This window comes from Ambystoma mexicanum, chromosome 9 (genome assembly GCF_040938575.1).
Source record: "Ambystoma mexicanum isolate Mex_15411 chromosome 9, UKY_AmexF1_1, whole genome shotgun sequence".
In the NCBI taxonomy this organism is placed as follows: Eukaryota; Metazoa; Chordata; class Amphibia; order Caudata; family Ambystomatidae; genus Ambystoma; species Ambystoma mexicanum.
In genome coordinates this window covers 440755306-440778863 of record NC_090931.1, presented here as the reverse complement: position 1 = coordinate 440778863, position 23558 = coordinate 440755306, and the positions used below count along the sequence as shown (strand labels likewise).

Genomic DNA, 23558 nt, shown 5'->3' with positions numbered 1-23558 from the left:
CCAGCAGGGTGTCTTGAAAGGTAGTCCACCAGGTTATTTTCTTTTCCTGGGCGGTTCAAGAGGTCACATTTATAATCCGGAAGGCGTAGTCCCTACCTTGCTATTCTTGGGGGCATTCTTGCCTTGGGGTCACCGAAAATTGTAAGAAGTGCCTGGTGATCAGTGATGATGGTAAATGCTTTGCCATATAGAAAAGATGAAAATATTCACAGGCCCACACCACTGGTAGGCTTTCTTTTTCTGCTTGAGAATAGGCTTCTTTTTAGTTGTAAGACTCCTACTTGTATTTGCCACTATACATTTTTCACTCGGTTCTGCTGAGTTGCATTGTGTCAATCTGGCACTGAGTCCCACTGGGCTGACATCAACAATTACTTTGGTTTTATCAGCGTCAAAGTATGCCATGTTATCTGCTTTGGTGATGTTGTCGCAGATGGTTTCAGAAGCTGTTTGACACTCTGAAGACCACTCAAATGATTGATTTTTACATCCGAGTAGACCTAGCAGATTGCTTACTGTTGCATAATCTTGTAAATATCGAGAACATGGCGGATGACCTTATGGATTTCTTCCTGGAAGACATCTGCCGCTGGCAAAATGCCAAAACTGAGACTTTTATACTGGAATAGTACTAAGTGAGTTACGAAGGTGGTAATGTATCGGGACTCTGGGGGAATTTCCAATTGATGATGTGAGATCCAGTTTCGAAAAGTATTTGGCTCCATGCAAAAGGTGAATCATATCTGTTATCCTCAGTGATTGTTGTCTTTCTCTTTCAATGGCCTCATTTGCTCTTCTCATGTCCACACATAACCTTATGGACCCACCTGGTGATTTCTTCGGTACAGGTACTATTGGAGACACCCATGGAGTAGGCCTTGTTGCTGGCTCTGACATGTTGCTCCAATAATTTGTTGATTTCATCCTCAACTTGGTTTTGTATATCAATGAGTATTCCCCAGTAATGTTGGACGACGGGTTTTATTTCTGGATTAATATGAAGCTGGACTTTCTGCTTCCCTAATCCTTTGAATAATTTTGGAAAAGTTGCCTCAATGTCCTCTGGCCGAGAAAAGTACTTTTGAGCCATCAATTGGCACATGATGTGTACTAGTCCCATGTCCACTGCAGTCTTAAAGCTGAGTATGCATCCACTATTTGCTTCAGTTTTGAGCACATGTATTTGCACTTTTGCAACATGGGATTGGTGTGTGCACATAACTGAAATTACTCCTTTGCAGGGCAGGGGTGTGGTGGAGCCATACGGGTAAATGTCTACCATAGCTTTCGCGAGTTTTGGGGCATTTGGTAGAGAGTCATAGGCTTCCTCACTGATTATATTGACGTAGCACTGGTGTCAATGAGGAAATCCATGGCCGTGTTTTTACTTGGATGCTCAGAATAGGGCAATGTTGGGTTGCAGTGTTGTTATTTAAAGCCCACACATACCCCTTTTTCCACTGGTCATCTCCTGACGAAGACGATTCACTGCTGGAAGGTGATTTCATTTCAATATAGCAGACATATCGACTTCTACTGCTGCGTCGTGAGGTGTCAGATGGTTTATGTTCATGTTTCAGATATGTTTTCTTATGGTCTCTCTCATCTCGCCTTTGCCACCTCTGATCTGCATCTGGACCTCCTTCATGCAGGCTTGTTGGTGCAGACCTTCTTGATTCCTTGAAACTTCTCCAGAGGTTGGGCTGAATCGGGGCATTCTTGCACATGGCTCTGTAATGGTCATATCCTCCACAGGCAGCACATTTTGTCCCATGGCAGGGCAGTCTCCTTCATGGGGGTACTCATAACCACATCTGTACAGGTACCTTTGCTGCATTTTGATATTGAGTTGGATGATGAAAACAGCTTGTTGACTGCTTCTTGATCAGATAATTTTGTATGTGTGGTAACTTTGCTTAGGCTGTCGAATTGGGATTCCACTGTCGGCTCCATGCGGGCCAGGGCAAGAATATCATCAAGGGATCGCTGTTTTTGTAGTAATTTATTGCGAAAACTGTGTGAGTCACACCCAGCTATTACTTGGGATCGAAGTGCCTCCTCATTGGAGTAACGATGGAATTCGCAGTGCTTCAACATAGTTGTCTATGGATTCTCCTTTCTCTTGACGCGTAGTATGGAAAATATGTCTTTCATAATCTACATTGGTCAGTGGTGTGAAATATTTTCTCAATTTAGAGTGTAACTCATAATATGAGGCAGTATCAAGATTAATTAACTCTCCTACAATATCTCTTATTGCAGGACCTACTGCCATGGATAGGGTATTCTTGAGTCTGGTGTCACCTTTGAGTCCTATGGCGCCTACGTAGAAATTGAAATCACGTAGTCACGTAGTAAATCTTGGTCCTAAGTTACTAGTATCTCGTATGTGAAAAGCATGTGGTAGTTGTAATACTTGTGACCCTCCACTTGTTGTGGTTTGTGTCTCATTTGATGGGGTGGCCCCTGTAGAGTATGCGGGATCTTCCTCAGACATGTTGGCTGACTTAATTTCCTTTTAAAGTTACTTGTACTATGCAAAGTCTTGGTAAAGGACTTTTATATATAGCATTCACACACTGCAGTTCGTGAAAGTTTCTCTGTAACAATATTGACTGTCTTTTTCTGTTCTTTGTTGGATCCCTTTAACTTTGTTTGCTTGTGATATTCTTTCATTTAGCGTACTGGCCTTTTTTTTAGTTTCTTTTTTTTTTTTAACAAAGATGGGCTGAAATCACCTTTCACCTTACTTGTGTGCTCCCTGGCTATTTAACAAGCTACGTGGGGCTTTATTGCTGTGCCGTGTTTATGTTGGGATGCTTGATGGAATCCCTTATTTTCATATTTTCCTTTCCTTTTATATTAACGGTGACGGGCTTCCAACCTGCTCCGCTTCCTCTCCCGTTTCTTTTCTTGTGGGTAAGGGGGGTTTGTGTATGCTCAGCAGGCACCAAACACAAAATGATTTTTCTTTTTCACTGACGGTGTCAGTCTTAGGGTATCATTTAATTAGTAAATACCTGTGATCCCGTCTGTCACCAGCGGCACCTGGAGGTGCGCAGACATACATCTGCAGTGCCCTACGGCACCCTCCTCGTCAGTTTCCTCACACTGTGCACACTTAGCTTCTGTCACAGTGTGGATTACGGTCGCGCAGTTCTCTCGTCGCCAGTAACACCCTCAAGCAGATGGTGTGAGGGGCTCTCTCTCACGTGAAACATCAGCTGGGCCCTGATAGGGCCATACAATATGCGGACACTGAGATACCAGTTACATGTCTTTATTTCCTACTACATAGTGGCCAACTGCCGAAACCTCGACCGACGTGACCCCCCCCGTACCCCCTCTTGTACCCGCCTCCTTCCCTAGCCCAACATTCCTTTCCTTGTCCTGTGGCCTGAGCTGAGTGGGTGGCTCTCAGTTCAGGTCACAGGACAAGGAAAAGAATGTTGGGCTAGGGAAGGAGGCAGGTACAGGGGGTGGGGGGTCACGTCGGTCGGGGTTTCGGCAGTTGGCCACTATGTAGTAGGAAATAAAGACATGCAACGTGACAGCTGGGCAGACAGGTTGCAAACTCATTCATAGCTTAAGGTCTCTCTGGGAAGAGGACCAGGGCAGGGCGCTGGAGAAAAACATTCTGTTTGCAATCTCTTACTAAGATTCCATTGTCTTTGTTTTTCTTCTTGTTTCATTGTACCATTTAAAATGTTTAGCCTTTGAAGAACTCTGTGCCCCCTTGCCAGTGTTAGTGATTGCTATGTTATGAGATAAGCAAAACATCCCAAGACTTGGTGTTCCCTTACACATCAGCCTCATGCAAGTTGTTCCCATTAAATGTAGATTGTTCTTTCATTTGTTTTTCAAACGCAATATGTGCATTTCTATTCTCCAGGTTTTGTCCAGTTCCTCCAGTACTATTACCAGAGTGGCTGTCTGTACAGGCTTAGGGCCCTGGGTGAAAGGCATACCATGGATCTCACAGTGGGTAAGTAAAGCATCTTTTCCTTCCAGCTCAGAGATGCTATTATTGGGAGCTGCCTTAAGGGGTGATGCCTATAGGATGGGTATGTGCATACGTTATGGAAAAATGCCATTTGTAGAAATTGTGTGTCCAACACATTGTATTGACTTTAAGGTGGTACACACAAGCAACATGCAGAAAATTGCAAATTGGAGCAAACGATGAAACTGATTTCAGCCTAGGCACTGCACCAACTAAAGCACAATGCAGACCTTAAAAAGAATGTTTAAACATTTGGAAACTGGCTTGTAATCTAACTATACAAATGACTAATGTATACTCAACAAAATAACATATGTTCAGACATGATGGCTAAAAGCATCAAGTCGCTGATGGCATGCCCCGCAGGCTGCGATTGTATTCATTTACTACGCTAGTGCAATGGAAGCGTCCAAGTACACTAATGTTTTAAGAAAACTGATGGTCTAGTCGATCAATCAAAATACTTAATTTCAGGAAAAATCTCCATATAAGCATCACAAAAATATAAAATAGCAGAGCAAATCTACAAAAATGAATAATATCGAATTCATTTTAAATACTGTAAAATGATAACAAACCCACTGAATATCTTTAACTTCTTTCCTAGAATAAATCAAGCCAGATTGCAGCATGTATTACCTTGATAACCCTCATCAGTGCTTCAGATCTAATGTGTTGGTGAGATTATTTTACTCCCTACTTTTGGAATAAAAGGATTTATCGGGAAGTTAAAAAAGTAGTCCTCATAATCAACTGAAGTATTTATAGGAAGGTAACATATAATGTATAAACTGCTATGGGTGTCCTTTTAATGGAAACGGCATGTGCAAACACACATGGATGCTGCCCCCTAGCTCTGAAGGCCTCATCCCAATACAGGAGCAATCGGATGCCTCCCCCAATAGGAAATGCTCATGGCTTCCTGAAACTCCACTGGCTCCCCAACTAGATGGTCACTCCTCCCAGACACACAGCCCACACAGGCGAAAGAGGGAGTGAATGTCAGAGGCATCATAAGACTGACACTGAGGGTGAGCCAGGAACCAGGGAGCTAGATTGGCATATGACATTATGGGCATGGCTGCTACATTATCATTTTCAAAACATGGATATTTTCTGGAGTAGCAGATACATTTCTTTAGCACATTCTTACCATAAATGAAACTATGCCTCTCTTTTTGTTATCTTCTAGGCCTTCTTCAGATCTGATAATACAATAGTAGAGCTTCTTTCTTTGGCCTTTAATTCTGATGCCCCTTCATCAGAACACATCAACACAGCAGTGCAGGTGTTATTACATGGCAGGACACCTATCTGTTACTCTTATTTCTTGGGCAGAATGGTGTATTGCAATGGTGTAAAAGACGTTGGTTGTCTGGATGGCTGACTATTCTACTTTTGGTATACTTTTTTTCGGGCAGAATAGGGAGGATTAAAAAAATAGTCAGACGCCCCACTGCGAGAACTAACACGGCTAAATGACCTGTTTTTTGGGAAGGTACCCACTCGTGAGTCTGCAGCCACACTTTAGCTCACTGTACCTTTCACAGAATAGGATAGGAAATATGCTTGCAGGATTCTGTATATCCAGGCCAACTAGCTGCTAATCAATCTCTGCTGCACATTTTATTTCAATGCGGTTGCTTGAACACTAAAAGCTGCCAGTACAGTAGAGGAGCCATGATCTTGCGAGAGATTTGGTGCATCCCTGATCAATATGTAGATAACTGTTACCAAGATCCAAAAGCACAGCTTTTGCTAATTCTTAATCTCCCTTTCTGGGGGAGTTGTATGAACCCTGATCAATCACTATGCAAAGTTTGCAAAGTTATACCAGTAAGGCACCATCACCTTTTACTAAAACGTGGCATCTTCTCAGTGGCAGGAAACCTCCCTTCAGTATTTGTATGGGAGTACCAGGTAGTGATCAAAGACAAGCATCAGAACATAGAAAAGAACTACAGGTATAATCAACTGTTAAAATGAAAAAGGACTGGTGGATGTTCATGACTGGATTCCATGAAGAGCAACGAGAAGCAATGTTTTTTAGTAGTGGCCTATTTCTGTTCAGTGTTCCCAGTTCAAGTTGACGTTATCCAGGCATTTAACAGCAGGCATGAAACAGAGACATTTTCCCTCGTTTCTATGATTTTTTAAAAATGTGCCACATACACAAATACAGTACTACAAGTCATTGTTACCACATATTTAACTGTCATACTTAAAGACTTTATAATCCCTCTCTCACTTGCAAATGTAACACCCAAAGGAAGCATCTTTAGCCTAGCCTTAGTTTAGAGGTGTCTGTGATTTTGCAAGAAGGTATCTGATGTATGTAAAAAATTGATTAAGTGAAAAACTAACTGGTAAGCAATAGAGCGGTATAAGATAGACATGGGGGACGCACCCAGGGGGTTACATGTAATGGTGTGGAGGTAGCAGAGAAGCTGGAATGGATAGGGGGAGCAGTAGACGGTCCGAGTTCCAGAGTAAGAGACGTATGTTGAGTAGAGTCATCCACAATTGGCAAGATGTTTAAAACATGCGGTCTTTGGAGTGAAGTGTAGGATGGAGGGCACCACTTATTCTTTGTTGGTAACATGTTCCAGTGGCAGGGTGCATAGCAGGAAAAGGCCAGTTTTTATGTTTTTCCCCTCCTACAGTTATTTGTTTCAGCCAGCAATGTTTTGGCTTTTGGTGGTACAGTGGATGGTAAAGTTCATGTTCATGGTCGGAGAGTGAGGTGTTTTGGTTTTGGCTGCTTTTTAGGTGATGCAAACAGTTTTGAACATGTGTGCTTGAAGGAGTAGCCAATTCATTTCCTTTAGGATTGGGTGATGTGGTCAAATGTTCTTAGTCCTGTGATGAGCGCTGCTATGTGCTTGACTGCTTTCAGAGTGGCAAAGGTTGCATCTGGGACGTCTGCAGTTAAGGCCTTACCACCATCCATGTGGAAGATGTCCAGGGTTTTGGCAACACTCATGAAACTCTGGGCAGGAATTAAAGTTTTGACTATGCAGGGGCGTGCAAGCTGGAACCATGCTGCCGGGTTTTATTGGTGACATGTGTTTTTCAATGAGAAGGTCACAGTTAATGGTAAAGCCAAGAGACTTTGAAGTGGATGAAGACTGAGGTGTAATTGTAATTGTTTATTTATAGAGTGCTTTTACACAGGTGACGTGCTTCAAAGTGCTCCAAGGCGGGACAGATACAGGGGATTTCAGGCCTTGACATTTCCGAATGATCTTGCAAAAACGACTATCAAACTTCCCCTGAAGGCCATACTACAAGTGCAGGTGTAAGAAAAGGAAGGAGCGAAAGGGGGAGGCGAGAGAGAAAAACGTACAATTTTTAGGCTACTGTACTCTGCTAATGCCTTTTCAAATAGTGCAAGTGTGTTGGTCAGGTGCCTATGGGGGGGGGGCTGGGGGCAGGGACAAGGACAAACAGACAAAAAAATACCGTACTAAGCCTGGCGGAATAGGCTCAGTACATTCTAGGTAACATAAGTGCCAGACATGGAATGAAAGGGAGGAGCGGGAAGGGAACAAGTGCGCCTAGACCAAGGCCCTGGTTAAGTGCCAAGAGGTTGCCATTCTCAAGGAATGAGTAAAGAAGTGGTGGGTGGAATGCAGAGGCCTGGGGGCAAGTGTGAGGACTGGCGAGGGAGCCTGAGACCTGTGTGGCTCTTGAGGTGCAGCAGGCACCAGGTCAGCAAACGGAGCTGAGTTTGGGAGAAGGGAGGAGGGCGGTAGGCAAGAATAGAGAGGGAGTTAACAATGGAGAAGGAGGGAGAAGGAGGAAGATAAGAAGAAGGTCTTGAGGAGTTTCCAAAACTTAAGGTGATCAGGTTCAAGCCAGAGAGAGGGAGGGAGGCTGTTCCAGAGGGAAGTGCCTGCAAAGGAAAGAGATTTACCCCCAAATCTGTTATGAAAATCGGCTCGCCCTGAGAGAGTTGGAGGCAGACAAGCGGAGGGCTCTAGAAGGGAGAGAGAGAGTTGTAGCTAATTCAGGGCCCGGCCTCAGAGTCTTTTGGACTATGCAGCGGGTCTTGAACTTGATCCTTGCAGCCACGGGGAGCCAGTGGAGGGATTTCAGTGTCGGAGAGATGTAGTCTTTGGGCTTGAGGCTAATGATTAGTCTTGAGGTTCTGTTCTGGATGAGTTGTAGAGGTCGGAGAGTGGAAGTAGGAAGACCGAGAAAGAGACTGTTGCAATAGTCCAGTTTAGAAAGAACCAAGGCTCTGGAGACGGTTTGCTTCTGCAGGAAGGTGAGAAAAGGTTGAATACCTCTGAGGAGGTGCAGCTGATAGTGAGATTTTTTTAGAGATGTCTGAGATTTGAGAGAAGAAGGAGAGAGTGGAATCGAAGATGACCCCTAGATTTTTTGTCTCACTAGTGGGTGAAGGCGCAGGGCCAAGGGAGGCCGGCCATAGTGACAGAGGGAAATCGGGAGCAGGGGTCCCATTGAGGATGATCTCTGTCTTGCTGGCATTGAGGCAAAGATAGCTTGCAGACAACCAAAACGGAATTGCAGGCAGACAGTCAGGGATGAACGAGTAGGAGGCCATGGGTAGCCTGAAGGCTTCTGTTAGAAGCAACGCGGGATCTAACCCATATTGACGATGCCAGCAGGGTATTGGGACCCAATATAGAATCATAGAGACATATGCACAACGTATTGTAACTGCAACTTATGAAGAACTAATTGAGAGCCAGACTATCTGGCATTGGGACCTTGCATAACAGTTTGACTGGGAAATCGCCTTAAACATGTTTGAGAAGAATTGATTAGGAGGAAAAAATCTGTTGAGACTGTTGGACCTAAGAGACACCTTTACTTCTTATAAGGACTATCAGGAATCGGAAGCTGAGCCACCTATTGCACAGAGGTAATAGAGTTGCACTGTAGAAGTTGCCTTAAGGATGACCGTATAGGTCGAAACACGTGTCGGCTGTTCTAGATCTTTGCAATTAAAAGCACATTTAAGAAATAGACTGGAAACTGTTTTGGACACTATATTACTGAGAAAAAACCTACCTTATGTAGTAACTTGGGGTCACAGCGCCGTTCAAAAGCAACTACTCATGTCTTAATTGTACACTTTTGGGAGAATTGGAGGTACCTCCCTTTGCTGTCACTGCTGCAAGCGACCAACCTGTGACTTCTGGAGAACAGCACACTCATCTATGACCCCATACATTATTTAATGAGACAACATGCATAAACCAGCAAAAGGATATCCTTCTTTATTTTATACATGGTATAGAAACCTCTGTAAAATGGTTGAGACAAAGTAGTTCATAGGTTCAACCTTCAGCTTTTGTCTCCCTGTCAAAATGTCACTGTCTCAGGAGCTTTACATCATCCTCTAGATTCCTGATCACAATCTTCCTGAGCCCCCTCTAATCTCTTGGTTTCCTTCGGCACAATGAACACTCTCTGACACCACCCCCAGCCTCTAATTTTCTCCTGCAGTCCAAAGAAAAATGTCCTGAGGCATTCTCCAGCTTCTCTGTTTTAAACCCAATGAATGTCTCTCAGATGCACCCTGCAGCATCTCACGTTTTGCCAGGATGATGGAAACCCTTCTCAGCCTATTGGCTTTGTCAGGATGAATGCAGCCCAGTGACTCACCCCACTCTTTTGTTTGCAGAGAACACAGCATTGCTTTATGTTGGAATACCACATCAAAAGGGTTCTTTCTCTCCCTTTACCTATCCATCCTTTTTAGTTCGCTCTTCGCAGATGGTGCCCATCCGTTACTTCCTCATGCCCACTTTCAGCTAGCACTCCTCGCCCGATTGGAATGGTCTTTCTTGTAAGTATGCTTGCCCCCCTTTGATTGGTAGGAAGCTTCCCTCCGTGTGTTTCATTAACTGACAAGCCATACAGGGTTCAAGCCCACTTTCTCCTAGCAGTTAGTTGAGTTGCTTTGTAGTTGGGTGATGGTGCAACCAAGTTCAGTTAAAACCTGGCTTCTTTACAAATTAAGTTAATAAAAGGGCACCTGGCGGAGTCCTGATATACCCAGGAGGGTACATATATAGATACCAAAAAAATCAGGATGTGAGATCCTACAAACGCACAATATGGCTCTGAACATATGAATTTATTTCAAGAACACAAGTTTATTCTTTAGTTAGTTTACACAACTTTCAATAAGCACGAAAGCTCAAGAACAACGGACAGGAGTGATTGTATATGGTGGAAATACAAGGTAAGTATCAACCTCTTTGTTGTTGAGGTCAAAAGCTCCACCTAAGAGAATAGACACATTTGACAATTTGAAAGACCTATATTTAAACAGAGTGCACCCGAGACAGAAAGTGTTCCAGGGCGTGGTTAACACAGGGTGTACACAACATTATCTACAAGACATACACAAAGGCCCTCATTACGACCCTGGCGGTAAGTATGCGACATTACCGCCATGGCGTAATCATCGTTTACGCCATGGACAGATGGCGTAAAGAGCGCCATATTCCGACCCATCGCGCACGAGCATTACGCCATGGCGGTAATGTAAACTACGCCATGGCGTAAACAGGCCTTACCGGCATCGAACGCCGCGCAGGATGACCTACCGCCACCCATCATTGCGCCGACCGTAATCAGCGGGCCCCGTAATTAGCGGGCACCGTAAATAAGCGGAACCGGAAGTAGCGTCATCGCGGCGGAACGGGAAAGAGCACAGCGGCCATCTTTAAAAACACAATACATTGCCATCCTACCCAACCACACTACATTCGACCCTGAAACCTGTGAATCCCATTACCCACCCATTTCCTCACCTAACCATGCCAAAAGTTGTTAAAAAAGCCTGCGACAGGCAGCGGCAGGACCGCTTCAGTCACGAAGAACTAACTATGCTTGCAGAAACGCTGCAGGAAAAGGCAGACATCGTCTTCTCATCAGAGATGACGAGACCAGCCATAGCCCGGAAAAAAGCAGTATGGGAACTCGTGGCACAACGCGTCAGTGCCGTAGGTACCACCCTACGCACCGCCAGACAGTGCCGCAAAAGGTGGGATGACCTCCGGCTCCGAGTAAGGGGCATACTGTCAGCAAACCGCAACCTGGGACTGGCAACTGGCGGTGGAGCAGACTCCCCACTGAAGATGCAGCCATGGGAGGAGACATGTGCCTCATTGATCGGCATGGAGTGCATTGAGGGCGTCGGCGGCATGGTGAGAGGAGCCCCGACATCAGGAGACACAGGTAGGGGCCTCCAATTCAGCCTTACAAAACACCCTGAATCACACTCGCATGGGAATCACAATGTCGCCCCAAATGGCAAACGCAACACATCAGCAGAAGACCCACACCCTGCACACATGCAGCATGTACACTCTACAGCAGGCACACACATTCCTGCATGCTCAACCCACCCAAAAGGGAGACAACCTGTATGTCACGGCCTACAAAGTCCACCATCTATCCATCTAAACCATGGCACTCATCACAATGCCTGCTCAATGTCCGCTGAACCATCAATAACTCTTTCCCTCCTCTGCTCCACCGCAGGCTCACACTCGGACACCGGCAGGGACGAGAGTGGCACCACCCCATCCAAGAAGCCCAGGACAGAGGGAAGAGGCCACCAACCATCCACCTCTGCTGGACCCATGGCCAACCCACAGCAGGCCAAAATTCCTGTTGCCAAACAGCCCAGGGCAGCAATTCCCCCCGAGGAAAGGGACATGATGGCACCCACGGCAGACGCACAACCACTGCTGCCCACTGATGGGATTGTGTCTGCGGGGAGCAGTACAGTCGGGGAGACTGCAGCCATCGCAGCCTGTTCTGACAGCGACGTGGCAAATGTGGATGATGACATGGACGGTCCCCCCAACACCCAACTTACCTCACCACACCTGTCCCCATGTAGCCTGCATGGACAGGACACACAGGGGCAATCCCCTGGAAATTCATGGCCAGCCACTCCAAGCCCAGTGGGAGTAGGGAAAGAGGGGAGTAGTCCTATTGGGCATGCAATTGCAACCCCCATTGTGCCTGATTACAGCCAGGTGCTGGACCAAATATCAGCGAGGCAAGAACAACTTGGGTCACTCCTAACGCAGCATGTTGGTGATTGTGGAGGTGCCAGTTCTGGCATGGAGAGGTGTGCCGAGAGCATCAAGGCAGCCATCCAATCAGCAAGCACGAACATATGCACAGAACTGGCCGCAGTGCGGAATATGATTGGTGAACTGATACGGACAATCATGGACACACGGCGTACCGAGCAGGCCGGTACCTCCTCAGCTGCAAGTTCGGCCCCATCCAGCCCCGTCCGCAGGTCATCCAGGACCTGGAGGAGTACAGGCAGGGGGGCCCCAGGTTCCGGGACAGGGGGCTGGCAATAGTGCCCGCCCAGTGGACCACTGAAACATTACCCACTTCACCACGGGCACTGGCACTCCTTTGCAGGGATTTCTGGGGTGAGGGGAAGGGGGAGGGGGAGGGGGGATTGGGTGTGTTGGGGTGTTCAGGGGGGAGGGGGGATTGGGTGTGTTGGGGTGTTCAGGGGGGAGGGGGGATTGGGTGTGTTGGGGTGTTCAGGGGGGAGGGAGGATTGGGTGTGTTGGGGTGTTCAGGGGGAGGGGAGGGGGGATTGGCTGTGTCATAACTTTTCAGAAGCACAATACACTTTTTCGTTTATCACAAACCAAATGTGTGGACATTGCTCATTGTGTATGTGTGCTTTATTGTTGTACGGTCTACAGTGTGCATATACCAGACACACACAGTGCCCCAAGTGCCGTCCACATGTTACACGCACACGCTGTGTGTGCTAGAAGCATTGGTCAATGAGATTCTGACGCATTTCACGCCCCTCCTGTGCATCGATGCCTCCTTGAGGTGCTGCCCCATCCCCACCCTCATCATCCTCATCATCAGGTGGTTGCAGTTCTGCGTCAGGGGGCAGAGGCACGTTACGTCTGACGCACATATTGTGTAGCATGACACATGCCATGACGATCTTCGCAACCTTCTCATGGTGGTACAGGAGTGCCCCGCCAGACCTGCTGAGGCAGCGGAAACGTGCCTTCAGTAGGCCAAAGGCCTGCTCTATCACCACACGGGTACGTGCATGGGCACGGTTGAAGTCCTCCTCATGCTGGTTCTGTGGGTTCCGGACTGGTGTAAGGAGCCACCTCTTCAGGGGATAGCCTGCATCACCTGTAAATGGGCAACAATGTATGTGTCAGGAATGAGATTGCTTTCTGAACATGACGCGCCACCATGCCTTGCATTCAACTGTTACTTTGCACCAAATTTAGTTGTGCTAATGGATTCACACTATGCAACCGGTATATGTTCATGGCTCTCATGTACTGTTTTGCATGCCAAGACACAATGCAGGGGGGGCAATTGCCTTGTGAGTGCACATCCACTGTGTCCGTTGGCACGTGTCCTATGAGGTCAAAGCTCACATGATTGCAACATTGCTGTCTGGCTCATTATGACCCCAGGGAACAATACTGGTGTCAATGGGGACAGTTTGTGGGTCTTGCTGTCTGTGTAGTGGTGCATTGATGTTCCTGTCCGACATGTGCCTCCTTTGTGCGCAGTTATGGGGGACAGGCCTTTCAGTTGATGGTGTTTGGTGACGTGCATGTAGGTGCGTTCCTTTGGAGTCAATGTGGTCACATTTCGTACAATGCACTTGCAGATGGTTGTGTCATGGTTGGGGTACACTTTCATTCACATGTTAGGGCTGATTAGATCAGGCATCATGTATACAGTTGTCAGATGCCGTGAGTGCTGCCTCAGGGTATGATCTGGCTACTGCTAGTCGCAGCCATGTGACGTATGCATCATTCCCCCCCCTTTCTGCCAGGTGAAATATGCATTGGTATGCCGATCACCTACACACTTCGCATTTCCATGCTCATGACATTAGACTCACCAAGTAGGCAGGATCTTGGGCCTGCATGTCGCTCCATGTAGCGTGGTATTGTGGAGTTCCGAAGGACCATTGAATCATGGGTTGATCCGGGGAATCGGGCACAACAATGTGTGAAGATCCTGTTGGAGTCGCAGACCATTTGCACGTTGATTGAGTGAAATAGTTTACGGTTGCATTATGGTACCTCCATGGCATGTGGGACCACCAATTCAACATGGGTGCAGTCGATGGCACCAATGCAACCAGGTATGCCAGCTAGTGCATGGAAACCCACTTTGGTGTTGGCAATCTCCTGGGCAGACCGTGGCAATGAGATGTGGTCGTCTGTGTGCTTGAGGAGGGCATCGAGCACTTGGATCAGTGTACGTGAGAATAATGGTTGGGATATGCCATGCAAGTGGCCCACTGTGTGCTGGTAGGTGCCTGTGGCCAGGAAGTGGAGCACGGACACTACCTTCAGTAGGGGCGGGATGGCGGTGGGTGTTTCTATCATGCTGACAATGTCGTTGTGTATCATGTGCACAATGTTGGTGATGGTGTCCCGGTCCAGTCGGTACAGGGTGTGGATCTGCTCTGCGGTGAGGTTGAATGGACTGGCTCTGATGCGTGGGATTGGGGGCTGCCTGCGTGGTGCCACTGGCTGTGCTGGTGGGGCTTGCTGGCCCTGCCTTGCCCTCCTTCTCCTCCTGCGTCTCCTCTGTGCAACCTGTTGTTGTTGTTGTTGTTGCAGTTGTAGCACTCGCATTGCTATCAGGTCCTCCAGCCCCAACATTGCTAGTCCTATTGGTATCATTGTGGAGTGTGACTGGGGCTGGTAGGGGTGGGGCGTGCTATTTTTGCACTGGGAGAGTCAGTATTGCCTCCACCTGTGCTGATTCTGTGCACCTGTGGCAGCTGGGAACACTGCACATGGCCATTTACGGTTGGTTCGCGATGGTGGAATTAGCGCCATGGCGGTAAGGTACTTAACGGCCTTGGCGATGGCGTTAGGGGCATGTCCGCTTGGTTTGTGATCTGCGTAGCTTTGCACTATGCCGGTATTTACGGCATGGTGGGTCGCGCGCGCGCGACTTTGGTGCTGTTTGCGGCACCGTAAACTACGATGTCGCTAATTGCACTTTCGCAGGTCATAATCGGACCTAGCGGAAAACGATGCCGGTATTCATTTACCGGCATCGTTTTCCGCTTACCGCCTGGGTCGTACTGAGGGCCAAAGAAGGGTTTTTGTAGTTGTGTCACGGGGATCGACACAGGTGTGTTTCGGCCATGGAAGGCTTGATTGTAGCCCGGTTTGGTGTTGGCCTTCATCAGGATAAACACCAGTAGTGGTGCTGTCCGTAATATCTGTGGATAGATAAGCGTTTGTAAGGATCTCAGGATATAATTGTGTCATTTATTATTTAATAAATAAAGGCTTAGTGGTGCCGTATCGAAACACAGCTTACCTGCTGCTATGAAAGCAGTGGTGATGCTGTATATAGCTAATCCTTGGATTGTTGCTGGATGGTTGGTGCAGTAATGCACTTGGCACGTGGGTGCCTGATGTATTGATTTGTGTCAGGATTCCCATGGCTTGAGAAGGGCCTGGAAAGGTCCCTGGTCTGGGGAAACAAATTGGGGAAAATGGGGGAATCTGCCAAAACGTTCAGAGCTTAAGTGAGGGTGTTAGTGACCCTAGTTAATCGCAATTGCTGGATGGAGAGCCCATTCAGCAAGTGGATTTTGTGGTGGTTGTCGTGGAGAGTCCAGAAAGACGATATTGTATCCAGACGGGTGCCTAGAGGACTAATCTAGTAGTTATTATTTTTTTTTAAGTTCCAGGGCGGACTTTGTGTAATGATGGGGAACCCATCTATACACAATCACCCCAGAACGTGTGGACAATGCGGTCTAGGTGACATGGCTAAGTGTTGCTGACCGCTCGCCGCTGTTCCAGGTAGTTCAGTGCGGTTGTTGCCCGGGGTCGTGGTAGCTGTGGGAATACACCCGTTAACCATTATTCAGGTGTGGAGAAGGACCGGTAGTGCGTCCGTGGTTTGCTATTTTTCTCGGGGGACTGATTGGTGCTATAATCATAGATGGTATGTGCATCCCAGACCAATAAATAAATACAACATAGTTTGTGAGCGTGCCTACTTGGTAGCCATTGTATAGTGCAGACGGAAGAATTCATGGTCGTCAAAGTACTCCTGGTGATGGAAGTGTGGCGAAATGAACTAATCAGGAGTGCTCCAGCTTCTAAACAAGATAAAGTACATCTAGATACATATTCGCTGGGTTTTGAAAAACTTACTGCAAGCCGAGAAAAGCGTGCGTCGTAGGGGGATCCACAGCCTCAAATGGTTGCTGTGACGTGAGTTAGACACGCCTGCTGATAATCTGGTCCCTGTGTGATGCAAGGGCCAATGGCGCGGGGGGTGGTATGCTCGGACCAATCGGCGTGGTCCATGAGGCAGAAGTATCAAGGCACCCAATCAGAGGCGTACCGCGAATGGACAGTGAAAGCGGTCGCTTGGGTGAAAGCGAACTACTGGGAGCGCTGGGAAACTTGGGACATGTGGTCCCGGTTCTGCAATGTACATGTCTGTTGATGTTGCAAACCCAAACCAGCGTGGTAAAACATGGTTGGGCAATGTTGTGTCTATAACAAACTTGATAAGGAACAACACGCATGGCGTGTGTAGAAAGCAGAGGCCGAAACAGTGAACAAACACACACAGGGAGCTAGTCACAATGCATATGGGAGCTAGTCACAATGCATATGCTCACAGTTGTATTTAAATGGTTTTGCAATGCTGGTAGACTTTAGAACATACAGTTGAGTGACACAACTTTACTAGAGACATTTTGCCATGTTGTGTCTATGAAAAACTTGACAGGGAACAACATGCATGGTGTGTGTAGAATACAGAGGTCAAACCTGTGAGAAAAGCACACACAGGGAGCTGATCACAATGTATATGCTCACAGTTGTATTTAAGTGATTTTGCAATGCTGGTAGTCCTTAGTCCTTACAGTTCAGTGACACAAATTTACTAGAAACATTTCTTTTGACAAAACTTCCAACAACACGAGAAATGCGTGTGTCTCAATGCTAGTAGATCTAGTACAACCAGTTTGGTGGCATGAGTTAATAAAACACTTCTTTACACAACAATACATGTATCTGGTCGTGTGTTAACTCCAAAGAGAACAAGAGAAATGCATGTGTCCCAAGCGACTGTGCCTGGAAGATGGAGACATTCTTAGTTAAACCCAGGGTACTGGGTGGTCGCTGTTTGCGAGAGCATTGTCTGTGGAGCCATGTTAGGTAAGCCTTGCCTGTATGGTGTATTTATAACACCATGAATCTATCCTCTGGGTTGGTAAGGTAGAACAAGGAAGATGTGAGGGTGGAACTTACTCCCAGAAGTGTTTCCACTCCACGGTGATGTTAAGGCCGTGGCGGACTGAGTCTAGTTTATGGACCCACTTTTGTTCCAATTTGATGAGGGCCAAATCAATATTGCCTCTGCGTTTCTGTGGCTGTAGTTGCTGTAAGACAGTCCAGGTGAATTGTTTGTGTGTGTGGCCTTTTCTGCTGAAGTGCTCAACCAAAGGTTTGTCCTGTACTTGATTCTTATTTTTTTGATAACACATTTTATTGTATTTTCAACTTATAATATAATAACATTTAACTCACAAACATATAACATTGCATACATATGGTTGAGCTATAAGAGGGACTACTGCATATATGTGGACCAGTTTAGAGACACCGGTAAGGATAGGCATAAGGCAACATTAACCGTATCAGTTATCAATTATCAGTTCCATAGTCAGTTCTTGCAGGTGAATTAGAAATAATAATGCCGTAGCAGTAATGCCCCGGGGAGGCAATAGTAATGTTCATCCAGCTGGGTCACTCCAGATTATAGAGGTTTTCACGTCGTCAATTCCCATTTCCCCAATATTTTGTCTGCTTTGCCCACGCACCCTATTGCTTGATAAACACGTAGCTCCATTAGGATAATTGCGTCTATGTCCGTTACCCATTGGTCATATTGTGGAGTAATTTCAGAGCCCCACAGCTGCGCTATGTTCCTCTTGGCTATACCTGTGGACGTTGCAAGTAATAACTTTTCGAAGCGCGATAGGTCCTGTTTCGTATCTATACCAAGAAGGAGGAGTTTGGGGTCAGTTGGGATTGGACGTCCTAAGACTCTGGAGAGTCTATCGCTGCAGCTTCGCCAGAAGTATTGTATCCGTATACATTGCCATAGAATGTGATAGAATGTCCCCTCTTCTTGCTTGCAACGTAAGCATTTTGGGTCAGATGTCTTGCCCCATTTATATAGCGCCACTCGGGGGTAATATACTCTGTGGAGTATCTTCAGCTGGATGAGCCTGATTCTCGAGGAGATCGCCGTTTCCCTGGGATACATCAGGGTCACAATCCAGTCTTCCGCTAGGATCGGGCCCACATCTCCTTCCCATTTCAATTTCAGGCTCGATAGCTCTTTTGTGGCAAACAAGGCGATAGTATTGTACATGGTGGATGTGATCTTGGTCTTCACACTATCAATAACTATATTCCTTTCTATAGGTGTGCACTCCGGCATTTCAAGCAGGCGGGCTCTTTGTTCCGTTAGTGCATGATGTCGCTGATTGTAGTGGAACCTTTCAGTATCAGGGAGACTGTATGTAGTCTTGATCTCAGCGAACGGGGTTATTTGGTTATTTGCGTATATCTGCTTACTGGTATGAATACCAGCTGTCGCCCAGGCTGCCCATTTAGGGAGCTTGTCCAGACCTTCAAGATGGGTGCTATTCCAGATAGGCTGGACTGAGTGTATTGTCCCAACCTATGTATTTATGGGTGTCCCTCCATATCTGGGCTATATGAGCTACAATCGCACCCCCTGGGTGGCGGTATCCCCTGGTGTATAACTTTCAATTGGGGTCATATCTTGTCTGGCCGCTATTTCTGCTTGTATATGAGGGAGTTTCGGGTTCCCATGCAATATATCATTTATCGTCGCCATTTGGGTCGCCCAGTAGTAAATCTGGATGTTCGGGAGCCCTATTCCCCCCTCACAGACTGAGCGTTGGAGGGTTTGAAGCGCTATCCTCGGGTATTTGCCTCCCCATAGGAGTTGACGTGTTGTTCTCTCTATTATGCGGAACTCAGCAGAGGGGATACTGAGAGGGGCATTCTGAAGGATGTAGAGGATTCTGGGCAGGGCCAGCATTTTGAAGAGCACCGCCCTGCCTAACAGTGTCAGCGGTAGAGATGCCCAATGAACCACGTCTTGCGCATATCTTTTGCTCAGTGGATGTAGGTTTCGGGTTACGTAGTTGTCTAGTTTATTCGCTATTAGGATGCCAAGGTATCGAAACTGCGTGAATTCTATATGATATGGAGAGCCGAGTGGCGGAATGCAGTCTATCCCTTTCACCGGAAAGAGTACTGATTTTGCCCAGTTCACTCGTGGTCCGCTAAAGACTCCATAATCTACCAGTATTTGAGTTACTACAGGGCAGGAGACCGCTGGATCACCCAGGTACACTAGGAGGTCATCGGCATACAAGGATAACCTTCAATACTGTTTGTTGTATTATTTTGGATCTATATCTTGATTTGTCAATAATTTTTGATGTCTTTGACCATATTCAATTCTGTTTTGTTACGTGACAATTTGCTTTTGGTTTTGTGTATACAAAAATTACCCAGCCTTGAGGACGACCTGTGTGTCGAAACACGTGTCGGCTGTTCCTGTCTCAATAAAAGCATCAACAATTTTATCACTGTGCCTTACTGTTATGCTGTTAAGCGCATTACCACCTCACCCTTCACTTTATCAATGTACATTAAAGACATTCCGGTTTTCTTCCTCTTTGTCCCTGGCCTCATCATTTTGGGACAAATTGGCCATACAGACTTAAGTTGGATTTTCAGAATCCACGGCCCCCCAACACTTTGTGTGCAGAACCGGAACAGTTCCTCCTTGATAAAATGGGCAACGCACTGGAGCCGGAGCCAACACCATTCAGCAGCTCCCTCCTGTTAGAGTAGGCACCAGAAGCGCCACAGCCCGTTCCGACCAATAGAATGGCCTGCGGAGCCCTGAGCCGGCAGGCAAAGCCGGCCGCATTTAAGGCCTTAGTTTCCTGTCTCTTCTTGTCCATTCCTGTACAGTAACAGCCGCATGGACCCCTGCCCAGCCGCACTGGACGCATGGCGCAATCTGCAGCATGAACTCTCCATAAGACACGCAAGCGCACATAATGGATCCCTGACGCAATCACTCAAACCTATTCCATCTGAAGGTAAGACGCGTCTATATGCAACTTGCTTGTGGCGTCTTCTGTACCGCCATGATGCTCTTATGTAATCAATTGCCCCCCTGAAACTATCCTATCAGACCTACCCTCTTCCTCCTCTCCCCTCCTAGAACTGCTTTCACAGGCTCCATTACCCAGCCAAGGCCCGCCTCATACAGCCTTCATCCACACGTTCCAGATGCCCCATCCCATTGGAAACAGCCGGATCGAAGTAGTAGGATACATTCCTACGAGTACTCCACCTGCCCGACAAGACAGCCAGACCGTCATGCCCAACACTGTCTTGCAAAATCCCACAATTCATCACCCTCGTGGTGGAGGTGTGTCCTACATCCTTCCTGCCGTCCCTGAACCAGTAACCCCAAACTCCTGTGAGCGCCGCCTCTCGGAGCTTTAGCACTGCCTCACCTGACATCTTAACCATTGCTCCCTCGCAACACAACATTCAACCATTAGGGGACATTCCCCATATGGCACCTAGCAGCACACCTCGTGATGGCATTCCTGGCAGACACATCGTCTTGGCTTGCGATTCCCTACTGGAACCCCTATCATTGTACACTGACTACTTCTTAAAACCTTTTGTTGGCAAGATGCAATCTTACATCATGGATAGTACAGAAACCATTAAGATCCTGGACGCCGTTATCCTTACCACTGACTCCATCCTAGTCACGATGGATGTTGAGGCTTTATATACCTCCATCCCTCAACGAGAAGGATTACAAGCATTTGCGACCTGCCTTGAGACAAGGACAGATGTGACTACTACTCCAACCAATTTCATCTTGGAATGCATTCGCATAGCCATGGGAGAAAACTTTTTCCTATTTGGACAGCAGTTATACCAACCAATAAAAGGCGTCAGCATGGGTGCCACTTTGTACATGGCCCAGTACGAGGACGACAACATCTACCAGGACAACAACCCCTACAGGGCAAACATAAAGATATGGCGCTGATATATCGACGACGTCCTCATGATATGGCAGGGTAACAAAGAATCACTTCTGGATTTTCACCACTGGCTGAACCTACAAAACACCCACATCAAGTTTACCATAGATTGGGACTTTCAAGCCATAAACGTCCTCGACCTCCACATCTACCTTTCTGGAGACCTATTGAAACTGAATTGTTTAGGAAGCCAACTGACAGAAACAGTCTTCTCCATTTTTCAAGCTACCATCCCCAAGGGTTGAAGTATAATCTCCCCTACGGACAATTCTTGTGCATCCACAGGAACTGCACGGACAAAGAAAAATTCAACCTACACACCAAACAACTGCAAACATGCCTAGGACAAAGAGGCTACCCAAAGAAATCAATAAAAATGGCCAGAAAAAGAGCGGCGAACACACACCGATCCATCTGTCTTACCACAACAATTAAAGATCCCATAGACAGGACCGTTTGCATCACAACTTTTAACCCGGTGAGCAACCTCCTCAAAACCACGATCAAGAAACACTGGCACCTCATTAAAAACGAAGGCAGTTTGGTGAAAAAAACACTATTCGCATTCAGAAAGAACAGAAACCTAAAGGACACCTTGGTCCATACTTTTTTGGAACCTTCTAAGACACCAGCAACACTATGGAATCTGCCACCAGTCGTGGGACACTACAGCTGCGGCCGCTGTGTCGCCTGCCGCTACACAACAAACAGCAAAACCTTCACCTATAAGGATTTCACATGGAACATGACCAACCATACAAATTGCGAAAGTAGATATGTCATCTAGGTAATCAGATGCCCGTGCGAAATGATATACATCGGGAAGACCATCAGACCCGTCAAACAGAGGATCAATGAGCATAGATCCTGCATTAAGAATCAAGTACAGGACAAACCTTTGGTTGAGCACTTCAGCAGAAAAGGCCACACGCACGAACAATTCACCTGGACACCTGGATTTACAGCAACTACAGCCACAGAAACGTGGAGGCAATATTGATTTGGCCCTCATCAAATTGGAACAAAAGTGAGTCCATAAACTAGACTCAGTCTGCCACGGCCTTAACATCACCGTGGAGTGGAAACACTTCTGGGAGTAAGTTCCACCCTCACATCTTCAATGTTCTACCTCACCAACCCAGAGGATAGATTCATGGTGTTATAAATACACCATACAGGCAAGGCTTACCTAACATGGCTCCACAGACATTGCTCTCGCAAACAGCTACCACCCAGTACCCTGGATTTAACTAAGAATGTCTCCATCTTCCAGCACAGTCGCTTGGGACACATGCATTTCTCTTGTTCTCTTTGGAATTAACACACGACCAGATACATGTATTGTTGTGTAAAGAAGTGTTTTATTAACTCATGCCACCAAACTGGTTGTACTAGATCTACTAGCATTGAGACACACACATTTTTCGTGTTGTTGGAAGTTTTGTCAAAAGAAATGTTTCTAGTAAATTTGTGTCACTAAACTGTAAGGACTTAGGTCTACCAGCATTGCAAAATCACTTAAATACAACTGTGAGCATATACATTGTGATAAGCTCCCCGTGTGTGTTTTTCTCACGGGTTTGACCTCTGTATTCTACACACGCCATGCCTGTTGTTCCCTGTCAAGTGTTTCATAGACACAACATGGCAAAATGTCTCTAGTAAAGTTGTGTGACTCAACTGTATGGTCTAAAGTCTACCAGCATTGCAAAACCATTTAAATACAACTGTGAGCATATGCATTGTGACTAGCTCCCCGTGTTTGTTTGTTCACGGTTTCGGCCTCTGCTTTCTACACACGCCATGCGTGTTGTTCCTTTTCAAGTTTGTTATAGACACAACATGGCCCAACCACGTTTTACCACAATGGTTTGGTTTTGCAACATCAACAGACATGTACATTGCAGACCCGGGACCACATGTCCCAAGTTTCCCAGCGCTCCCAGTAGTTTGCTATCACCCAGGCGACCGCTTTCACTTTCCATTCGCGGTACGCCTCTGATTGGGTGCCTTGATTCTTGACCTCATGGACCACGCCGATTGGTCCGAGCATACCACCCCCTGTGCCATTGGCCCCTACATCACACAGGGACCAGTTTATCAGCAGGCGTGTCTAACCCACGTCACAGAAACCATTTGAGGCTGTGGATCCCCAGACGACGCACGCTTTTCTCGGCTCGCAGTAAGTTTTTCAAAATCCAGCAAATATGTATCTAGACGCTCTTTATCTTGTTTAGAAGCCGGAGCACTCCTGATTAGTTCATTTCGCCACACTTCCATCACCAGGAGTACTTCGACGACCATGAATTCTTCCGTCTGCACTATACAATGGCTACCAAGTAGGCACGCTCACGAACT

At 46.7% G+C, this 23558-nt stretch overlaps 1 protein-coding gene across 2 annotated transcripts in view; it reads left to right on the top strand.

Annotated features, from left to right (window-relative positions):
* Positions 1 to 23558, top strand: part of TMEM120A (transmembrane protein 120A) — a 473343-nt gene that overhangs the window by 286117 nt on the left and 163668 nt on the right. For both annotated transcript variants that reach the window (XM_069614937.1, XM_069614938.1), the window contains one exon: positions 3893 to 3985. In XM_069614937.1, the coding sequence (XP_069471038.1) occupies positions 3893 to 3985 (93 nt within the window). The remainder of the gene's footprint in view (positions 1 to 3892; positions 3986 to 23558) is intronic.